The 22,003-nt window shown below is 58.8% G+C and overlaps 5 protein-coding genes across 5 annotated transcripts; 4 read left to right on the forward strand and 1 right to left on the reverse strand.

The window, feature by feature from the left end:
• Positions 1 to 1,432: 1,432 nt before the first annotated feature.
• BJ171DRAFT_84519 (uncharacterized protein) lies at positions 1,433 to 5,441 on the reverse strand. Its single transcript, XM_053115941.1, has 2 exons — positions 4,658 to 5,441; positions 1,433 to 4,286 (listed from the first exon to the last, which is right to left on the reverse strand). The coding sequence occupies exons 1-2, from the start codon at positions 5,171 to 5,173 to the stop codon at positions 1,479 to 1,481; spliced, it is 3,324 nt and encodes a 1,107-aa protein (XP_052967268.1). The 5' UTR covers positions 5,174 to 5,441; the 3' UTR covers positions 1,433 to 1,478.
• A 2,375-nt stretch (positions 5,442 to 7,816) lies between these two features.
• Positions 7,817 to 9,711, forward strand: BJ171DRAFT_558570 (uncharacterized protein; the record flags this gene model as incomplete). Its single annotated transcript, XM_053113158.1, has 7 exons — positions 7,817 to 7,873; positions 8,005 to 8,121; positions 8,385 to 8,526; positions 8,647 to 8,804; positions 8,889 to 9,180; positions 9,326 to 9,408; positions 9,574 to 9,711. The coding sequence occupies 7 exons, from the start codon at positions 7,817 to 7,819 to the stop codon at positions 9,709 to 9,711; spliced, it is 987 nt and encodes a 328-aa protein (XP_052967269.1).
• Positions 9,712 to 10,250: 539 nt separating this feature from the next.
• On the forward strand, positions 10,251 to 13,965 carry BJ171DRAFT_503197 (uncharacterized protein). Its single transcript, XM_053110850.1, has 3 exons — positions 10,251 to 10,684; positions 11,267 to 11,684; positions 11,932 to 13,965. Exons 1-3 carry the CDS (start codon positions 10,361 to 10,363, stop codon positions 13,539 to 13,541), a joined length of 2,352 nt encoding a protein of 783 aa, XP_052967270.1. The 5' UTR covers positions 10,251 to 10,360; the 3' UTR covers positions 13,542 to 13,965.
• Positions 13,966 to 14,472: 507 nt separating this feature from the next.
• On the forward strand, positions 14,473 to 18,600 carry BJ171DRAFT_84583 (uncharacterized protein). The gene is made up of 6 exons (XM_053115942.1): positions 14,473 to 15,728; positions 15,947 to 16,202; positions 16,389 to 16,400; positions 16,563 to 17,222; positions 17,491 to 17,654; positions 17,872 to 18,600. Exons 1-6 carry the CDS (start codon positions 14,676 to 14,678, stop codon positions 18,298 to 18,300), a joined length of 2,574 nt encoding a protein of 857 aa, XP_052967271.1. The 5' UTR covers positions 14,473 to 14,675; the 3' UTR covers positions 18,301 to 18,600.
• A 1,832-nt stretch (positions 18,601 to 20,432) lies between these two features.
• On the forward strand, positions 20,433 to 21,586 carry BJ171DRAFT_503206 (uncharacterized protein). The gene is made up of 2 exons (XM_053110851.1): positions 20,433 to 21,274; positions 21,305 to 21,586. Exons 1-2 carry the CDS (start codon positions 20,685 to 20,687, stop codon positions 21,366 to 21,368), a joined length of 654 nt encoding a protein of 217 aa, XP_052967272.1. The 5' UTR covers positions 20,433 to 20,684; the 3' UTR covers positions 21,369 to 21,586.
• The last annotated feature ends 417 nt before the right edge of the window (positions 21,587 to 22,003 follow it).

Genomic DNA, 22,003 nt, shown 5'->3' on the forward strand with positions numbered 1-22,003 from the left:
ATGGCGCCTGGAGCTGATTCTGCGCGCCAATATACCATGGCGAACGCATTGGCTGGATTTCTGGATCAAGTTCCAGCGACTGCCCGCTCGCTTGGCGAATGAAACCGACACACATCTCGCCTGACCAACTCGGCATCGAGATGAGGGCAATCATGTGTATTGTGGTATCAATGTATGTATCTTGCATAGATGGGATGTCCACTGGAAAATGCGGCTGCAGATTTTGTTCAGGTGGAATCAACCTCTTGTCCTGGATAGCCTTCTGCATCAAAATGGGTTGTGTGAGCACAATGTCGGCGAGAATACACCATGGCTAGACAACACCACCGTCTTCACATATGTTCCGAAGATGCCCACCTAGTTCGAGGGTACTATTGAGCGAATGCGCTTTATCTGCGCAACGGCCATAGCGAAGGCTCTCCGCAGCTTGTTTGTCGTCTCTATCACCTTTGCCAGAAGTGTTCCCATCCGCGATCTGGAAAGCTTGATCTGGAGTCGTCTCTGGTTGCGGTCAGAATTGACCCGCCGCCGGGCCCTGGATCGCAGCGGATTGGTGAATGCGATAGCCCACATTTCAAATCCTCTAAATGCCAGGGCCAAGGTGTCCTGGTGGCTGGTTGCACGGGCGCAATAGCAATCGCTTTGGCTGTTCAACGAAAGCCCCTCATACACACACACAGGCTTCCGGAACATCCGAGCACAGCTGCTGATCACCCTGGGTCATCTGGGTCCGTCACGATATCGGCCGATCGTCTCGGAGGCTGCACTCTCACAGCCTGCTGTCCGCAGCGCTATACACATCGCGAAACGGCGTGTCAGGAAGCGTGGACGAGCTCGAGGCTCGTTTTGGACGTTCATCCGGTTGGACTGCTCGTGAGAACCGTCCGTCCAAAGGCTCAGAAATATTGTTCGTGAAGTGATGACCACCGACCGGGCACTGGGATCACAGGGTCACGATCTCAGTCTCTCTCCGGGCCGAATCGACAGCGAGCTGTATCTGAGCAGACCGCTTCCAGAGGCCCTCGATTGACTTGGGGCAACGATTGGGGCCATTCATGATGGTGACCAGGTGTTCGGGGAAGCATCCCCTTGCTCCGTTTCCGCGATGTGAATGACCATAGGTGTTATTCAAGATCCAGAAAGAAGGAGAGATAGAAGGGAGGAAGGAACGAATGAATGAACGAAGGAAGGAAGGAAGGAATAATCATTGTCCTCGAGGCCGCAAGGCTCATAAATACGCATTCGGAATATCCAGTTCCCTATGACTTGGTCTTGTTTGGTCTGGTTCCCGTTGACGCAGTTTGCTTGCCCCAGCAACGCCGCCTCAAGCATGGCTTTGAGGACTGGACCAGGCCTCCAAGGGAAGGATGGTTATGTACGAGCTGATCATGTCGAGCTGAGATCCATCAGCTGGTTCTGTATGCGGAATCGGGAGAGAAGGGAGAGAGTGTGTGAGAGCACGACCACAGCTGACGAGGCTATCGGGGGCACCAATGCGTCCGATGGCAGCTACCGATCTCGTCGTCGGGGCGCCCCACCCAGCCTTGCCGTCTCCACATCGCTGTCCAGATGCCCACCTGCAGCTGAATCATCTTGGTCTGCAGCAGTTCGTTGTCGCTCTGCAGTCTCTCCCTCTCCTGCTGGACCCTGTCGAGTTGCTCAAAGGTGTCATTCAGATGCTGTTGTGTGAGCTTGAGGGCTTCTTCAGCGCTGGACGCTCCATGAGCACCAGCCGCTTTCTGGAGCTGCTCCAGCTCTTCCTTGAGCTGCTCAATCAGCTGGTTCTTGGTCTCCAGCTCTTCGTTCTTGGTTTGTAGCTGGATGATGATCGACTGAAGCATGTCTTTGGTCTCATGCAACTGGTTCAGAAGCTCGGGCGGCTGCTCGTCTGTGCGGCCGTCAGACCGGAGGCGCTGCAGTTGTCCCTGGGCCTCCTCGAGCTCCCTGGTGCGCGCCGAGACGGTGTTCTCGAGCAACTTGGTCTTCTCGTTGGCAACATTCAAGCTGTTCTCGAGGATATTGACATCGTCGCGGAGTTCCTCCATCTGCAGGGCTGCGGTCTGGGCCGAGTCGAGAGCGTTGTTGCGTTCGAGCACGGCAAGCTCGTATTTTTGCTGGAGATCCAGCAGCGTCTTTTCCAGGCTGGCAATCTCTGCCGCCTCGGGGTTGGCGCTGCGGACCTTTTCCAGCTCGGACTCGAGGGCAGCGGCACGGGCGCCGGCTTCCTGAGCCTGGGTCGTAAGCAAAGCAATCCGGGCCGAGCCCTCGTCCGAGTCCGCCTTGCTTCCCGTGCCATTCTCGACAATCTGGGTCAGATTCTCGATGTTGCGGAGTTGGCTTTGGATCGAATCGGCGACGGCGGCCCCGTCTCCAGCTTTGCCAGAAGAGAGGGCCTCGATCTCGAACTGAAGGGCCTTGATCTGGGCATCTTTCGACTCCAGAACAAGCGACAAGCTCTCGATCCGCGCGACGAGCGAGTCTTCGATGTTGTTTACCGAGCGAGCAGAGTCCGGGTTCTTGAGCAGAGCATCGAGCTGCTCCTCGTACTCTTTGCACTTGGTGCCATACTCGGAGTGGAGCGATGAGATGGCGAGAGCATGCTGCGTCTCGCTGGCCTCGAGGGACTTTGTCAGCTCCGTGAGGATGGTGTTGTGGCGCTTGATGTTCTCCTCGATCTCAAACTTGCTGTCTTGGAGCTGGCGGGCGTGGTCGGCGGCCAAGCTCTCCAGCTCGGCGTTGAGGCGGATGATTTCGTTGTCTCGCTCCTCGATGACACCCTCGAGGGTCGCCGACAGATGGGCAATGGCATCGACGCTGGCGCCGGTCGAGTTGTTGACGTCTTCCCGCAGCTGGGCAATTTCCTTGGCGTGCTGGATCTTGAGGGCCTCCAATTCCTTGCGCGCGTTGATGCTGTCGACTTGGCCGAGCGCCGAATCCTTGGCAATCTTGATGCCCTCCTGGCATTTGCGGGTCAGGGCCTCGAGCTCGCTCTGGTGAAGACTTTGAAGCTGCTCCATGTTGCTGACATGCTCCTGGTTGACCCGAGCGAGCTGCTCGCTATCGGCCTTCAGGGTTCGAATCTGGTCCTCGTAGCGCTCCGTCAGCTCGGCGAGCTGCTGTTCATGCGTGGCCTTGAGCTCGCTGATGGACTGGCTCAGCTCGCGCACGTCCTTGTCGTGCACAATCTTGCGGCCCTCCAGCTCACCGGTCAAGCCGGCAATCTCCGAGTCGTAGGCGTGCTTGAGGTCCTTGATTTCGCGCTCACGGGCAGCAGCGGCCTTGTCGGTCTCTTCCTGGATCGTCTGCAAGTACGACTCGTGCTGCGCGCTGACATTCTGCAGCTCGGCGGCAAGCAGGTCGGACTTTTCGCGGAGATGGATGATTTCGGCCGCAGTGTCCGAGTTGGGCGAGCGCAGCAGCAGGAGGCGGTGGTCTTCGGCGAGGCGAGAGAGCTCGATCTCGGTGTCCTCCAGTTTTTTCTGGACGAAGCTCAGCTGCTTCTCGGCCGCCTGTCTGGCGTTGTCGAGAGCCTCGATCTGAGCAAAGGTGAAGGGATGATTGTCGATGCCGGAGGCGGTAGCGGCGTCGTCATCAACAGGGCCACGCGAGCGCGAGCGAGTGACGATCTCGGCGTGGGAGTTGGCCAGATTCTGGGCCTCCTCCTGCATGCGGTTGAGTTGGAGGTTGAGCAGCTCGAGCTGGGCCTCGCGGTTGAGCAACTCCGATCGGAGATTGGAGTTTTCGGCCTCGAGCTCGTCGACGGTTCGCACAGCGTCCTCCATGGTTTGCTCAAACTCGATGATGCGGTTCTGGGCGTTTTCAAGAATGGATTCGTTGGTGCTGATGCGCTCGTCGCGGGCGGCCAGCTGGCCTTCGAGGTCAGCGATCTGCGCGCGAAGGTCCATGACGTCGTAGTTGACGGATCCAGAGGCCACCATCTCGTCGATGCGCTGCTGGGCGCGCTCCTCCGAGTCCTTTAGCCGGGTCAGTTCGGAGCGCAAGGCGCTTATCTCGATCTCCAGAGTTCGATGGCAAGCCTCAGCCTGGACTCGGGCTTCTTGGTTGCGCTTCGAGGCACGGACCCACAGGGCGATCTTGGACTGCAGCGACGATATGTCGGTCTGGCTCTGCGAAAACTTTTGCTCGAGCTCCAAGACACGGCGACGCTCGATGGAGATGACGACATCCTCGCCCTGATCACGGGCCTCGAGGAGCGATGCGAGATACTTTGCGCTCTCTTCGGCGATGGATTTCTGTTGCTCGGCTTCGCGGTGGAGGGCTTGGCTCTGTAGGCATGTTGCGGGTTGCGGGTTGTATCCAAGGGATCCAGGGACATCCCCCGCCGATTCGTAGATCCACGAGTCCAGTCGGAGGGTATTGCAAAGTGAATCCCAGACGGCGAGCGGAAGAGCAACGTTCGGTTCGTTAATATTGAGAACATGGAGGCCAGCAGAGTCACGCGGCACTCTGACTGCACGCGAGCACAGTCCGTTGTTGTCGCAAACAGCCAGAGGGGAATCGTTGGCACCCCGTCGCCATGAATCCCGGGGATTCCTTGCTCGCCGGACTCACGGCAGCGCCGAGTCAGGTTTATGGAAAAGAGTGGGGCACCGGGGCTGTTGAAGGGCCAACTCGGAAACCCCAGGAAGACACTGACCTGCTCAACAGCTTGCTTGGCCTTGACGAGCTCCTTCTTGAAGTGGAGCAACGTCTGGAAGAGAAGAACACGGCCCTCGTCGATCTCTCGCTTCGACAGGCTCTTCTTGGACAAAAGATCCTCGATGTTCTTGGACTGATCGGCGTCCAGCTCGCCGTTGACGACGATGGCCTGGTCCTCGTCGTAGTCCACGTCGTGGCTCTGTTCCGGGCCGTTTCGGTGCTGCTGGGTCTTGCGGAAGGTGGTGAGCTCTGTGCTGAGCCAGTTCTCCTTGACCTTGAGGTCATGGATGATTTTATTCTTGACATTGATTTCGGAGAGGAGCTTGCTCTCGGACTTTGTGCTGTCGAGCAGCGAGGTCGATGTCTGGGAGGTTGGCGAGGACGGTGCCGGTGGGGGTGTCTGGGTGTTTCGCTGGGGAAGCTCGAGGGGACGGATGACGGGTGTTCCGATCGACCTTCTCCGGGCGGCGTAGTAAGCCGAGCTGGGCTGGGCTGCCGAGGACGAGATGCTCATGGTCTCAGGCAGCTTGATCGGCGGTGAGGAGCGGGGAGTGTGGAGGCTGGGATCCTGTGGGGAACAGCAGCTCGGATACGGATGCGAGGGGTGGATAGAGTGGGGGGAGATATCGAGGGATGGGGTGTGTGTTGCAGCCGCAGATCCAGCAGGGACGGAGCCGAGGAGATGGCGACAGTGGCAGCGTTCCTCCAGGTGTGGCCTGGCCAGGGTCAGATCCAGGCAGAAGCGGGAACGAGGAGGAGGCTGCAGACGAGGCGGTGGATGGCCAAAGGACCGAAAGGACGCACAGGAACCCAAAGCAGAACGAGACAGACGCTTTGGGACGGCGCCGGGGAACACCGGGGTGACACATGCACGACGCCGGGCACTGCTGTCGCTGTGCGTCGCTGTTTGTCGCTGCTTGTCGCGCGCCACCGCAAGCCGCCCCAGGCGCGCCCGGGGGCGTGCCCTGCGGCAGTGCGCTTGTGCGACGGCGCCCTGGCCAGCAAGGGCGTCCGCAGCCAGCCACGCTGTGGCTGCCATGGATGCACTCGATCCAGCCCGAGCCGCACTCGATCCAGCCCGAGCCGCACTCGATCCGCCCCGGCCTGGTTTTGTTTTTCGGTTGCGCTTTCAGGGCCGCGACTCGCTTTGATCGAGCCTCCTCGTCCTCTGCCCCGGCATACCGCAGGATCAGCCGCAGGATCGCCCGCCGACTGGATCAACCGCCGCATCAACCGCAGCCCCGATCACCAGAAGCCGCCCTGCCGAAATGGGTATGTCTGCATGCGGGCAAGTCGCCGCAAACGGCCTGTGTGCTTGACCCCGACCCCGCCGCCCGATCGTCAGCTGCCGATCTGCCCAGCAGCATCCTTCCTAACACATCGCCCACATCCATATCGGCATTCTGCCGAACCACCGGCGATGCAACTGCGTTCGATCGGGGATGTAGAAGAGACATACGCTCCATACGACCAGCCACAGCCGGAAATGATGGACGACGTGCGCATGCAGTCCTCAGAAGCATTCCCCGCCGAGAACGGACGAAGCGAAGGAGGAGGTTAGATCCAGCTACTTGTTTGCTTAAGTGACCGATCCGTCGTCCAATCCATTCGCTTCTTGTACATCTGTGAGATTTCGTCTGGATACTCCCCCACCCACCTGTGTACACCTCCCTGCCCTCGCTTGGGTGATCGGCCTGGTCCGCTTGCTTAGCCGTGCGCTGCCTCGATGTGTCCGCTGGGTTGCCTGCCCGTGCTTTCCATCGGGCCCGTGCTTTGAAAAGGAAAGCATTCTAAAGCTCTGCCACCGTTTCGCCCAAAGCTCCACGTTGATTCCTCCGCTCATGATTCCGGAGAGGTGATGATTCATGTTGATCATCGCAAATCATGATCGGACCTCCTTTCTCCCGTCTCTGCGTCGATGGCGCACCGACCTTCTCCTGCTGCCCTTGCTTCCTTGCCTTCCTCTCTGTTTGGCTCTCAGCACTTTTCTCGCCCAAGTGGGTCACGTTTCAAAATGTCGGGAGCCTCTCCTTGACGACGGTAGCCCATTCTTTAATACCCCGTTCTAGCGATGGGCGAGGCTGATTGACCCACAAGCTCAAGCCCGAGTCGGTCATTCTCCTTCACTCATCATCCCCCTCCATCTTCGCCTCACTCCCTTGGTTTTGGTGCCTCAGCCGCTGGTGCCGACAGTACTAATCAACTCGCTTTGGCCTGAGCCAACGCCGATCGTTTTGCATGGCAGCGTCGGCCATTTCATTTACCAGACTTTTCTGATCCCGCTTTTGCAGGCCCCCAGGAATTCGAAGGAGAGTTTGAGCGCGACTATGACCGACACGAACGCAAGGAATACGACCGAGAGCGTTCCCATCGCTCGGACCGTGACCGTGAGCGGGACCGAGACCGCGAACGGGATCGGGATCGAGATCGTGAACGGGATCGCGATCGGGACCGTGATCGTGATCGTGATCGAGACCGTGAGCGGGATCGCGACAGAGATCGATCGGACCGTCGTCACCGAGATTCCGATCGCGAAGAGCGACGACGAGAAGGCGATGAAAGTCGAGATCGCCCTGAGAGGCGAGACCGTGAACGGCGTCGCGAGCGCCGAAGCTCTCGATCCCGCAGTCGGTCTCCGGAGCGAAAGCGTCGCAGCAGCGGAGAACGGCGCTCAAGACGATCGTCTGCAAGTCCCCGCGGAAGCCGCCGCGAGCGTTCTCTCACGCCCTTGCATCTCAAGGTCCGCAAGCTCAACAACTGGGACATTCCCCCGCCTGGATATGAGGGCATGACGGCTGCTCAGATCAAAGCCACAGGTACGCTGTCGGAGCGCAAGCAGCCCATTGCCCATTGCCCATTGCCCATTGCCCATAGCTACGGGACGGCCTGCTTGGACGATCGCCCTGTGACGGCCGGGATAGGAGCCCTGGTCTGTGAATGGTACTGACGCTACCGATGCCGTGCTCCTATAGGCCACTTCCCATTGCCTGGCCAGACGGGCTCCAAGCTCGGCAGTGCACCAGCCTCTTACGGAGGCGCTGCACAGGAGCCGTTCTCGCCTTACAACTCCAACAGTTTCCCAGACTCCTCGCAGCCCGGCCAGCCCCTCGGCAGAATCAGCCAGGGTGGCGCTGGCCCAGCCGCGCAAAACGCTGGAATGGCTCGTCAATCGCGGCGCCTGTACTGCGGCAACATTCCATTTGGCATCAGTGAGGTACCATCCGTGGACCATGCCGGGCATCCCCGTCGCCCAGCCAGCGTGTTGGCCAGTTCCCTCGGAATAGGCACAGAGACTGCTTGCGGCACGATGTATAACACAGCATGCTGCTTCGTACCCGATCATAGCACGTGCTTGTCGAATTTTTCAACACCACCATGACCCAGCTCAACATGACAACGTCTTCGGGTAACCCAGTGATTGCTGCCCAAATCAACCACGACAAGAACTATGCCTTTGTCGAGGTAGGTTTTTGATTGGCCCGGTGTCGTTGGCATCTCCAATCCTTTGGCGCAATCTGTCCTTGGCGGCCGCGCCGTTTCGTGTGTTTGGCCGGTCATGTTGTGTCCCGGTTCGATGTTGAAGCTGGTGGCTATATGACATACAGCTCGATTCTACCTCCATGGGGTATCGTTGTAGCTGCTGCGAACGCCATGTCGGTGAGGACTGCTTGTTAACAGAGTCACTTGCTCATCCCCCCCCTTCCTCCACCCGATTCTCTCGATAGTTCCGCTCTCCCGAAGAGGCCACTGCAGCCATGTCTTTCGATGGCATCACCTTCTCGGGCCAGTCGCTCAAGATTCGCCGCCCGAAGGACTACCAGCCTCCCCCAGGAACTTCCGAAAACGGCCTCCCCATGCATTTGCCAGGTAGGCTCAGGTGCTGATGGCAACCGCAGAGCGCTCGACCGACGATCACAGCAGTACTTTGCGGGCTGTTACAGCTGTGCTTTGCGGCGGCCTGTTCTCACCGGTGCCTTTCCGTTCCAGGCATCGTGTCGACCAACGTACCCGACAGCGCCGACAAGATCTTCATTGGCGGACTGCCCATCTACCTCAACGACGAGCAGGTGATGGAGCTATTGAAGTCGTTTGGCGAGCTCCGAGCCTTCAATCTCGTCAAGGACAACGCAACCAGCATGTCCAAGGTATGTGCGCTCGACAGTACGACCCCGGACCCACATCGCGGTCGCTACGACCTGTGCTCATCCGCGACCCGCTTCCTTTCGCAGGGTTTTGCGTTTTGCGAGTATGCCGATCCGACCATCACCGATATCGCCTGTCAGGGATTGAACGGCATGGAGCTGGACGACAAGAAGCTTGTTGTCCAGCGCGCCAGTGTCGGGTCGAGCAAGGGCGCCGGCGGCGGCCCCGGCATGGGGTCGCTGGGCGGATCGTTCGCCTCGTCGCTACTCCCATCAAGCCTTCTGCTCAGCAGCGGCGGTCAGGTTGACCCCACCAACGTCGTGGCGCTGATGAACATGGTGACGGAGGAGGAGCTCCGCGATAACAATGAATACGAAGGTCAGCAGCCACGGCACACGGAACGGATGCAGTCGTGTGGAATGGCGCATGTTTGCCCCAACCTTTCTGCGATCGCAGTTGTGTATCTGTACATGCTTCTGCGAACCGAGACTGAGCCGCATTCCACTTGATTCCGCGATGACAGATATCATTGACGACATCCGTGGCGAGTGCTCAAAGTTTGGCGTTATCAGCTCGATCAAGATTCCCAGACCAGTCCAAGGCCAGGTGGTGCCTGGACTCGGAAAGGTAAAACCGATTGCAGAAGTCGCGTGGAGTCTATGGGGTGTGGGCGGTGTCTGAGGGGCGCTGGATTCCGTTCTCTGGGTCTGGACTGCTGACGGCGTCTTTGCGCTTTCATCCCCTCCCCCGTCGACTCTTGTTCACCCGCAGGTATTCATCCACTATGTGACGAAAGAAATGGCCGCAGTTGCGGTGAGCGCCCTGGCAGGCCGGCGATTTGCGGATCGCACTGTTGTGGCGGGCTATTACTCGGAGAGTCTGTATATCGAGGGCAATTTGGGAATGTAAAGGGGCATCGGCTGCAGCCGCAATGCCGAGTGGAAGTAGCACGGACGACAAAGGCGACAATACATCTGCGTTGGGGCCAAGGGATCGTGGCACTCGATGCAGGCGATGCACGATATGCAGATGCCGCTTGCACCGCACATGGAGCACCGCACAGGGAGCACCGCACAGGGAACATCTGCCATCACTCCGGCCAAGTCACGTGCGCCACGCGCCCAGGCACGTTCGCCAGTGGGCCAATCACCTGGCTGGCCGGCGCGTCGCACCAACGCCAGGTGTGCGTTGCACAGTGCCGTCGCTTGCGCGGATCCTGGCGCTGACGCGAACGCCCGCGAGCGGCACGCGGCCGCTCCAGCGAGGAGATCAGCAGGCCCATCTGGGGAGCGACGAGAACGAGGGCGAGAGCAGGCGAGACGAGGGCGACAAGACCGCACCCGCGTCCTCGCCTGCTCTCGGCTACTCTCGGCTGCTCTCGCTGGGCCGTGCTCGCTGGCCTTGGTCTGGGCTCGGTCTCGGATCCTCCTTTTCATTCTTCCCAAACCATCGCCTCGGGGCCAGAACGACATCGAAACGGCCAGCCGGGGAATCGCACTCGTATTCCCTCGCTGCCCCACCTGCTCGTCTCTCCGCATCGAAGCAGCCCGGCCCCGCAATGTCTTCGTCGCCGCTGTGGGCCTATCCGACCCCACCGGCTCTGTCAGCGACCCGGAGCCTGCAGCAGCAGCAGCAGCAGCAGCAGCAACAGCAACTTCAGCAACAACAGCAACAGCAACAGCAGCCACCATCTTACCCAATCCGAAACCCGTCGCCACCGTCCCAGCATATCCACGGCTACCAGCAGCGTATCGATGCAAGCTTCCACAGCGACCACGCCCTTGGACAGCCGCAGAATGGGCTTTCGGGCATGTCGCCGTACTCCAAGCATCAGAGCCAGCAAGACGCCTTCCATGCAGCATACCAACGGGCGATATACAATGTATGGATAGGGCGATACGGATCGTCGCTGCGGTGTGCTTCCTGTCCTCCCTCCCTCCCTCCCTCCCCCCCTCCACCTTATTGTCCCACGAGACTGCATGGCGATTCCCGATCCTGACGACTCTGGCGGCTGTGTCTCCCGTCTGGATTGACGGTCCGTGCTGGTAAATCAGCAGCATCCGCCCATCATGCCCTTGATCTGTTCGCCTTGGGCCTGGACTGATGCATCTCTGTGGTCTCGTGGTCGCCGCTTTCGTGCAATTTGTCGGTGTTGACGTGCGGTAATCACTGACGCCGCCTTCCATTCGACTTGTTATCAAATGCCTGTCAACGCTTCTCCAACGGCTCATTTGGCTCATCTGGCTCATCTGGCTCATCTGGCTCATCTGGCTCATCTGGCTCATCTGGCTCATCTGGCTCATCTGGCTCATCTGGCTCATCTGGCTCATCTGGCTCATCTGGCTCATCTGGCTCATCTGGCTCATCTGGCTCATCTGATCACCGTCCACCACCCGATTCTCTCCCTGTGTCTTTACCCCCCATATCCATGGCCCTTCCCGTATGTCGGCCCGATTTGACGCAGAAGCAACGTCCGCAAGATGCCCTCCATCCTGCCACCATGGCCGTCAAGCCGTTCGCTTCGTCTCCCCGGCTAGGCTCGTACTACAAGCCTGCTGAGCATCTGGAATCATACAATGGATACCCGTCTCCGGGGCCAAATCCGCCCCGCCCCATCCCGATTCACACGTCGCCAAACTCACCCGGCTTTTCGCCCCGATCGCCGACCGTCTATTCGCAGCCGCCCAAGCGCAAAGGCGGGCCCAATCTGCACATCCAAACTTCCCACCAAGTCTATCCTCAGAACCCCACCCTGCCGAGCCCGGTCCTCCAGAGCTACATGACCCCAAGTACAGATGTCTCATACGACTCTCGGAGCTCAAATCCAACCACCCATACCTTCGACGACGACTCGGACGGCGACGATCCGTGGGACATGCTCGGTAATGCCAGAGAGCAGGCATAGAGCGGGATGTGGAGCAAGACGTAGATGCCTCGGCTGTGCTAATGCCAGATCCAGATCCAGATCCAGCTCTGCGACAGAGGAGTTGTCGTTTTGTTGTATCTTCGGCCGGCGTCTCGTTCGTAGATCGTGGTAATCCACTTGATGCCCAGTCGCGGTGGATGTACTGACTGAACTCTGCATCCGCTTTGTCGGCTCCATATCGATTATGTGCAATGTCTACACAGCGTCACAAGATATTGAGACTCTGAGTGCCTCGCTTCAGTCGCCGACCCTTGCCGTGCCCTCGCCCTACTACTCTTCGTACGAGTCCCTGGCCGAGCCGGTATACCCGCTCCAAGGCAGGCGAGCTGGTCCTGGGGCGCCATTTATGAAGGGCTACTCGGACCCGACCTCCCCGACAGCGACCTTCCCGACGCCCAAACGTGTCCAGTCGCCCCAGATTCGCCACAACTACTCTCCGGCCTCAAAATCGCCCATGCCGTCCAAGTACGACTACGCTTCCGCCACGATGGGGGAGGCTGCCCGGTCACCGTCGCCGTATGCGCCGCTGTTCCGTCCGCCGGAGCATGTGTCTCGGGATCGGCTACCACCCGGTGGTGAGGGCGGCCCTCAGACCGTGGCATGGGCCAGCCCACCGGATGCTCAGCTCGGTCCGATACCAATGCCCCGGTATGCCTTTGTTCCGGACACTGCCACCCCAGACCACCTCCCAAAATCCGATGTGCCCTGGCGCAAACCGAATCCTCCTCAGTCTCGGAAAGCTAGCCGCGATGACCTGTGGGGCTATGCTGCGACCCAAGATACCCAGCCCCGTGAGGCCGTGGCTGCAGCGGGCTACTCTGGCGATATTCAGTACTTTTCCGATGCCAAAGGAGCTGCCGGTCCAGGGTACGATGCTAGCACGACTTACGCAAGCGACCCTATTCGACCGAGCCGGCACGCTCGATCGACGGGCTCCATGGGCTCCATGGGCTCCATGGGCTCCACAGGCTCCAACCACTCGACAGGCTCGGCCGATTCGAAGGGCTCGGCAAACTCGACGGGCGCTGCAAGCCTGGGCGACTCAGCCGACGCGGACGAGCTCGATGAGGAAAAGGACACGGTGCCCTCGATCTCAATCTCGGCTCTGGCCGAGGCCGTCAAGAACGACCTCGCTCTCAACGAACCGATACGGCCGCGGCGGAACTCGCTATCCCAATCTGGGTTGTTGGCTCCGGCATCGGGCCGGCCACGCCGCAACTCCCAGAGCATCCCCACAGCACCGATCCAGCCGGGGCCTCCGCGCTTCATTCCTCCGTTGATCTCGAGGCCAACGCATCCACGACCGTGTATTCCGTTGATACGCGGCGAGAGCTCCGGCCCTGGAGGACGCGGCGCGGGCCAGCCGAACCGGTCGTCTCCCAAGGAAGAAGGCCAGGTCCCTACAGCGCCCATGCAGCGATCGATGCGAATCGTGCACAAGATCTTTGGGCCGTTCACGGCATCGAGCTCGGTGCAGTTCCCGGTGTCGCGCGAGGTGCTGCAGAAAGAGCAGCCGCCGTCAAGGACGATCCGTATCCGGTGCTGGGACGAGTCGGACGAGGCACAGGCGCACACTTGGCCGGTGCTGCTGCGCGAGATCATCGTCAACAGCGAGCGAGTGAGCTTGGGCACGCGAGCACAGAAGCCGACGGAATCGGCCGGACAGCTGGCCGAGTGGGTCGGGCGCGACGTCCCTTGCAGCCTCAAGATGGTCGAAGGCATCAACGAAGTCTCATTCTTCTGGGCAGGAACCGGCAAGGTGTCGTCGGACGGATGGTGGTTTTCGATCGACATGGTCGAGGACGACGAATAGCCGCGGCTGTCGGGCGCGCGGCGCCCCGCTTGTCTTTATCTTTTTACTTTTATTCCTGTTCTCTTGTCGCCCACTGGCTCTGCTGGTCCTGGTCCTGGGTCTGGGTCTGGGTCTGGGCTGGGTCCTGCTGTGCCGCAGTCCCCCTTCTGTTCCATGCGAACCGCACCTGTTTTTGGTTGGACTCTCCCTGTTCCTGCGGCGCAACGCTGTCCTGGCGATGGGCTCCCGGCTCAACACCACCCGTTGTTGGCTGCTTGGTCGCTCTTGCTTCCCCTGCTCTGTGGCCTGTGCGCCCGCCAGACATGCGCCCTGTTTCCCCCCACCGTTTGTTGAATATGTACAAATTTTCCTCCCCAACCCGTCTCGCCCCCGTCTCTACCGGTGTTTGGCCCACAAGCGTCGGGCACTCTGAAAATACAGCGATTTCAACGCAAAACGGAACACCCCAGTCTCCTGAACCACATTTTGTTCCATACGATGAATAGTGGACATGGCCATTTGCCAAACATTTGACTTTTGCGTTGCTGCCTTGCAATTGCCACTCGCTTGTCCTTGCACCGCGCTGGGCCTGTCTCCCGCCTCAGGTGTTGTGTCCATATGAAGCCCTTGCCTCCGATGAAGCGCCCCAACGCAACCATTCAGCGCCCCAATGCAACCATTCAGCGCACAGAGACAAGCGCAGCCCACCGTGTGCAACACGCCCGCGCAGAGTTCTGCCGACCAAGCCGTCGCCTGTGGGCCTTTCCCCCCTGGCCTTGCCCAACCACCCGCCCGCGCTGCGCTGCCCTTGTCGGCAGGACCGAGCCACCGCCAGCCCGCGGCCAGCAACAAGGGGAAGGGTCTCGGCCCCCCGCTTGCTCTCCTGGCGCCTCGCTGGTCCCTCGCGGGTCCCCGCAAGACTCGCCGCCGTCCTCCCTCTGGTTCCATCGCCGCCTTCGTTGCTCTCCGTCAGCCAGCGCCATCCCACCACCATCCATCTCTCGCCCAACCTCCAAGTCCCACCGCCGTCCATCCAGCCCCCGGCCGTATCCGTCTTTCTCCGCGGCTACTCCCTCTCTCTCCTCTTGCTTGTTCGGCCTGTCTGCACTTCCTCCCTCCCCCACTCACCCCGCCTGGCCCTCTGCCACCGGCGAGATGTCTCAAGAATCCGTCTCCAATCCCTCCACCCTCGCTCCCCCATCCAGACACTCCTCCCCCACGACCCATGCTGTCAACTTTCTGATTTACCAAAAGGATGAGCTCCAGAAGCTCACGGATCTCAGCCTCTCGGTCTCCGAGATTGACCACCGTCCCAACATTATCCGCTTCGATGAGGCCGGCCGCAGGATCATGTCCCGCCAGTTCCGTGCAAACGCTTACACCTTCCCTGAGCGCATCGAGTACCTGCTCGACATTGCCCTGATCTTGTACCATGCCGGGTACAGGCTCACCACCGAGGCCTGCCAGATGCTCGACGACGCCAAGAAGGACAGAGAGCTGTCCAAGTGGCGAGTCATGGTCAACGACGAGATCCACAACAAGCTCAAGTTTGTGCGCTACTACTGCCTCTCCCAGGTCGCCTTCCTGACCATGGGAGACTTTGTGGGCCTCGTCCTGGCTCTCGTTCGGCGCCATGCCACTTTCCCGCTCGAGATGGGCGACTTTACTGCCTTCCTTCTCGAAAAACGCTGCATCGAGCATGTCTCTGCGATCCAGGAACCGCCCGTTCGCCGAAAGCGCTCTCCCAGGCGGGCTGCCTCTCCCGACATTATCCTCCCTGATGCCGACGCTACTTCTGCTGCCTCTGCTGCCTCCTCTGCCTCTGATTCCCTCCCTCTGGCCCCTGCCACTCTCGCTTCTGCTTCTACCTCTGCTGCCGAGTTTGCTGCCTCCCTTCGCACTCCCGTTGCTGCTGCTGGGTCGGTCGCATTCCCCACCCCGTCCCCCAGCGGCTCTCCCCTCTCTGGAAACGGCTCGGTAGATTCGAGCTCGGCAGACTCGAGCCAGATCGAGTCGTATGACCTCCTGGGCAGCGATCTCAACTTGCTCCCCGTCACCGACCCAGCCGACAACGACCCCAACCAGCCTCTCGACCATGGCGACCTTGGCAACGGTCAGCTCGCAGTGATGCCGTATCCCCTCCAGTTCGGCCATCCCCTCCAGATCTCCGGCGAGGTCATTCAGCAGACAGTTTGCAGCTACTTTGATGTAAGAACGCACACCATGCTTTCCCCCCCCCTCGCTGTTGAAGCTCTGGTCGCCTCCTTTCCTCGGCTTGGTCCTTGGCGGGATCTGTCATGAGCCGGTGGCGGACCAGCGGCTTTGCCTTGCCGCTCCTCTCTCTGAGCACGCCCACACCGCCCTGAACCATTGACCAGTATCCCTGATCTGATGTGGCGCTTCTTTTTCTCTCCTGCAATCCGCAGAACTTTTGCTTCCGCGGCGTCCGCTCGTTCATCCATAGAAACTCGACCTTCATGAACTGGAACAGGCTCTCCGATGTTCTCAAGATGTCCATTCTCGGCCACTCGCTGCAAACTTATCGCCCCAACACTTCCGCCTTGTCACCCGTGCATGCCAGGGCCTATTATCGAAGGGCCTGCGAGCTCATTATGGAAGGCATCGACGAGGTCTCGATCGATATGCTGCAAGCTATGCTCATCTGCGTGCACACCTCCCTCCGTAAGCTCTCAGCCTCCCCCCAGTGCAGAGTGTTCTGCGGTTCAATCTGTCTCTGCTGGCCATTCTTGTGCACGTCGCGTTGCTTGTTCTCGTTGTCCATCGGCGCACAGCTCTCGTTTGCACATGTTTTGGCACCCGCTGACAGCCCTGTCCAATGCTTTCTCTCCTCGGTTTGTGTGGTTCCAGGCAATCGCGATGGTATGTAGTTCGTTGTGCTACATGCTGTCTTCCGGTTGTGTCTGGACATGTTCGCCCTGCTGCCCCATTGATGTACTTGGTTCTCTTCGCCGTACTAAATCCGCCCTCCCTCGCTCTACCCTGCCGCATCTCCTGTCTCCCGTCCATGCGCTCCGACCACAGGCAACATGGCCATCCGCCTGCTCTACACCGTCCTGCGCTACACAAAGTATATGGCCCAGACGATTGCCCGCGGCGACCCACTCGCCGCCGAAACCATGCAGCGCATCGTATACCATTCGATGTGCACCATCATCAACTTTGATGGGCACTCGATCTCCCTGCGCGGGTATTCACCCTTGAGCGCCGAAGTTGTTCAGTCGGCCCTGCGCCAGATGATTCAGCCGCCTCGAAGCGAAGCCGCTTGGAACGAAAGCCACTTCCAGCCCGCCCTCAACGCATCTGTCGACGAACAGGTCGTTTACACCCTCCCCAGCGATCCTGTTCCTCGCGCCATCAGCTTTGCGGACAATGTCCTCTACTTCTTCCGCCGCCACCACTACAACATGCAGTACCTGCGGCTCTTCAACTACGGCATTCCCGGAATACACTATCAGGATGACTACAAATCGCTTATGGCAGCAAAGTACATGAACGAATATCAACCCTATGTCAACAGCTTGACTGCCTGGTGGAAGCAGCTCCCTCCTGAGCTCCACATGTTTCACGAAAGCACGATCCACGACTACAGGTTTGGTGACATGTCTTGGATCGAGTCGGTCCAAATCTCCCTGTTTTATCACGGCACCGTGGCTGTTACCCTCTTCCCTCGAATCATCTTTGGTGAGTCTCCTTTAGCTGGACCGACTGCGCTGGGCTGAGCCGGGCTGCGGCAAAGTGGATACGCCCGCTCTGACTGCCCTGATGGCGCGAGATATGCATGCACGGAAGATGGATAGGTCGGGCCTTGGGAGGGGAAAAGCAGGCGTGGAGGTGCGCGCTCTCCTCTCGAAGGAAAAGACGGAGTGGCGGCCTCGACTGCTAGCAAACAACCGGCAACCGTGCACTCCCGTCAAGTACTAAGCCCGCTATGAACCCATGTGCCTTGCAGAGCTGTGGACGGACCAGTGCTCGACCGAGTCTGCGGCCTACAAGCAGTGCCATGCTGCCGTCAGCGAATTCTACCATGTGTTTTTCCTGATCAATCACCACAACGCAAATACGAAGCTGCTCGATCGCGACCCTATCAAGTACCTCTTGATCTACGTTCACTGCGTAAGTCGCCGGCTGTTGGCTGTTGGCTGTTGGCTGTTGGCTGTTGGCTGTTGGCTGTTGGCTGTTGGCTGTTGGCTGTTGGCTGTTGGCTGTTGGCTGTTGGCTGTTGGCTGTTGGCTGTTGGCTGTTGGCTGTTGGCTGTTGGCTGACCCAAATGCAGCCCGCCATTCCACCGTTTCGCTAACTGTGGCCCCCACACTTCCTCTTTCATGCACAGGCCCGTCTTTTGTGCAATCGTGTCGCCGAGCGTGTCGAGTTCACTCAGGGACTCTACCCTTTCCCCAATGTCGAAATCACTGAGGACAATGCCCCGGTCATTGACGTTATCAGTCGCATCAACCGATTCCACTACTTTGACTGTGGGGCTCCATCACCCTACATCGTTCCTCTCTCGCCTCCCAGCACCCCGCTCCAGGAATTGGGGCATCCGTCGCCCACCTTGGTCCAAGATCCTCAGGGCATCGACATTTCCCAGTGGGAAGGTCGCCATCTCGCCAAGATTCCTTTCGAGCTGCGATTCTTCTGCTCGGCAATCATGGAGGCGTACTTTAGCCATGTTCCGTTCCAAGTCGGCATGGGCCCCTGGATGCCCACAACCCTGCTGGCCCATGTCCAAAACAGCTTTTGCGCCGCAATGCAAGCGTGAGTCGGTTCTTCAAGATGCTCGTGCCAAATCCGGGGCTTTCTCCCCTCCCCTCCAACCCCACGATCCCAGGCCTCGCCGACAATACCAGTCCTCCCCAGCCCACACTCCTCGCTCGCCCAAAGTCTTCCCCCCCTCCCTTCATCGTTTCCTGACGCCAGACCTGGTCCTCCTCTCACACAACGATCCTCCTCGAAACCACTCCCTCCAACTCTCTTCGCCGCCATCTCGCCCCACGCCTTCCTATGGACACAACCCTCGCTATATTCTATTGCTTTCCACCGCCTCTCCGCTGATTTGACAAACCTTTTTGGTCTCATCCGCCTCGGTTCTCTACCCGCCCACTGCGGCGATCGCCTTTCCTCATCCCAGGCCCGCCTTCACCCTTGTCGTTGGTGCTGCTGCTTGGTTTTTTGCGTCACATTTTCCCCTGACTTGCATCGGCTGACTCGATTAGACTCTTCATCTGCTCTCGCGATTGCCTTCTCCTCCCGTCGCGCCCGCTACCCCCCTCTTCCTCTTTCTTTACATCTTGTTCTCAGTCCTTTTCGGCTCCACTCCCGCCTCGTTTCTCCATATGCGTCCTCTTGTGCTCCTGCCACTATGCCCATCCAACCCTTGCACATCCATCCCATGCCAGTCCTGCACTGGTGTGTCAGTTGTGATGCTGATTGTTTCCGTTGTGATGCTGACTGTGTTTTACCAACTCCCCGACCTGCGATCGCTGACCCTCCGGCCAGACACACAGGCTCGCCTTTGCTTCTCTCGTCTGCCATCTCATGGCGACGCTCTGTGTCCTGCTCTATTCAAGCTCTGTTCTCTTGTCGTGTGTCTTCCGTTTCGTCCATGTTTGTCGTTTTTGTCTCCTCCCTCGAGTCGGTCTTGCTCCTGTTTTGTTTCGATGTCGTGCATCTGACGGAATGGCTCGCCCAGCCCCTACAAATGGGGGGCCTCATGATGTGTATGAACTTGACGCGGCCGTCATCCAAAGACAATCACCCGACATCAAAGGAAACCTACCAGTCCTCCCCAAAAATATATCCATTCCATGAACAAACCCGGGCGCGGTCTCCGATGAGCAAGATCCTGGCCGCGGATGCTGCAGCTGCCAGAGTTGGACTGTTGGCTTGCGGTGTATTTTGGAATCGAGGTGCTTCATTCGTGACACTATGAAAAAATTTCTTGTTAAAAAAATGAGCGAGAACGAAAAAACGCGCTCTCGGAGCCACCTCGGTCGGCGAGAAGAGCAGTCTCTGGCGAGAGACCCCCGAGGGAAGGCGAGAAGCCTCTCGCCGTCACACACACACACAGTGCACACACACACACACACACACACACACACACACACTTTGCACAAGAGAGTCAAACACCTCCCATCGACCATCCCAAGAGGGATGGCAACCCCGAAGTGGACTGCCCAGAATATGGGCGACCCGGCATCCACTGTCGAAATACTCAAGGAACAGTGCGAGATACTTACAGTCTATCCAGAAAGAAACGGGACAGTCACTTTCTGGCTTCAGAGGCCTGAACCCCGCTGACTGACTGTCGGCCCAGCGGGTAGGCCATGGCATTGCACTCCTGACTTCGTTGGCAATCGAGTGGTTTTGGTTGGTTTCGGGAGCACAGTCTTGAATAGACCCGGTCGATCTCCTGTGGCGATGATCGACTGGCATACCGAGATCATGTTCCTTGAGGCATTGATGTCTCGATCCCACAGTGTATGGCAGCTTGCACAGCTCCGTACATAATGTGACTTCTCGACATCAAGATACTCGGGTGACTCAAGTCGCTTGAATTCCCGGCAATGTGAGCACACCTGGGACGTGTTGAACTCGTTCACCGAGCACACACGGATCTTGGAGACGGATGGGTCTGGTGGTCGTCTCTGGTGGTGGTGGAATTGCTCAAAGTACTTGGCGAACCTGAGTCTCCTGGGACTGGATGGGTATCCCTTCCCCTGTTTCCAGGATGCATTCCCAAAGGCAATCACCACTTCGGTCTCCCTTGGTGCCTGGTCGATGACTTGCTTGCACATCTCGTGGACAGTGCGCTGTCGCTTGCTGTGGAGATCGAGTCGCTTGAACCGCCGTCGCCGGGTCAGGCTGAAGTACAGCTGTTTGTCCAGCATGTCTCCATCGAACACATGGCGAATGTATCGCAAGAAAGAAGGCACTCCAGGGATCTTGGGGCTCGGTGTGGTGCTCATCCATTGCTGCAGACCAAGGATCTTATGGGTGCTCTGGATCCACTTGGTCGCCTGGGTGGTGCCACATCGATGCTGGTACTCCTTGTTGGAGAACGACACGATCTTCTCGTTGGCACGCTGTGCCTTGGTCACCTTGACACCGTCTTGCTCCTGGATGGATGGTTGACCGGGTGCCCGAATGACAGCGGTGAAGATCGATCCCACACCAGGGTCGATCCCGATCCAAGTGGTCCGAGAGTCGTCGATGGGACCGACCCTGGTCTGGGTCTTCTTCTCGGGAGTGAGCTTGGGTGTCTTATCGTCCTTGTCCACGGATTCTGGCTTGGCATCAGGATCCTTCTTCAGGATCTTGTATCTGAGTGTGGTGATCGAGCACCCGACCCCATCGGTGGTGATCTCGCAACCAAAGAGCTGCTTCCCCTCCTTCCTGGCACCAAAGAGTCTCGGATCCAGCTTGAAGTTGGTCTGCCAGAAGATCTCTTGCTTTGTGGTGCCATTGACCTTGGTCTTCAGGTCGTCCCACTTGAGACCAGTGCCAGTCTGGTATCCAAGGATCTCCCACAGTGCTGTGGTGTCGAGCTTGACATACTTGGCTCGGGCATCGCAGAGCGGGACCAAGGTGCACTGTGCTCGAGGGACATTGTGTCGTTTCTTCGTCTGGGCAAGTCGATCGGTGAGGCGCTTGATCCGCTTCGTGTTGACAGCGATCTGCTTGCACACCTCCTCGTGCTGGGTATGGAGATCTTTGAGTCTGTCAGCCCCGATGTGGTGGATGGGTTGACACATTTCTTCGTTCAGTCGCCCACGCTCTCCTTTCAGATCATCGGTCACCCTCGCGAGCCTGGGAATGATCATCTTCTGAAAGACCACCATGAAGAGGGCCTCCTTCAGGTGGGTCAGGCGAGAGACCTCACTGGCCAGAATTGGTACGACTTTGTACAGGTCCTGGTGGCTTTCGTACCGAAACTCATACAACTGGTCGGCATGGTGGGCGAAGGATTTTCTCAGATCACCGAGGAGTGTCTTGGAGAGGGGATTCTCCATCAGCTTCATGCACTCATCGACGTGTGTGTGCCGTTTCACACCCTTGGGAGCAACCAGGACCAAATTGCAGAATCGACGGAGGAGAGACCAATACCGATCAAGAACGTGTGTCTCGCAGTTGACAGCATAGGTCTTGACAGCCAAACCAAGGACCTGTGACCCAGTACCCTTTGGGAGGGACACTGGAGGCAGGATACACGATTCGCTCCATGTACTTCGATACATCTCATAGGTGTCGATGATGTGCCTGTCATCTTCTGGGGTGTTCGTCCTGACACTCACTGTTCCTGTCTGCACCATGTTGAAGCATTTTCGAACGAACGCGGGTTCACTCGACGACACAGTGGGGAGGGTGATGCCCTCGTCCAAGCACCGCCTGAGATGCAGCTCCAGGAGACGAGATGCTTCGTACTGCACGTGTGTCATGGCCCGGACAGTCTCCTCGATCTTGTC

Source organism: Polychytrium aggregatum (genome assembly GCF_025602895.1).
Source record: "Polychytrium aggregatum strain JEL109 chromosome Unknown BJ171scaffold_16, whole genome shotgun sequence".
NCBI lineage: Eukaryota > Fungi > Chytridiomycota > Chytridiomycetes > Polychytriales > Polychytrium > Polychytrium aggregatum.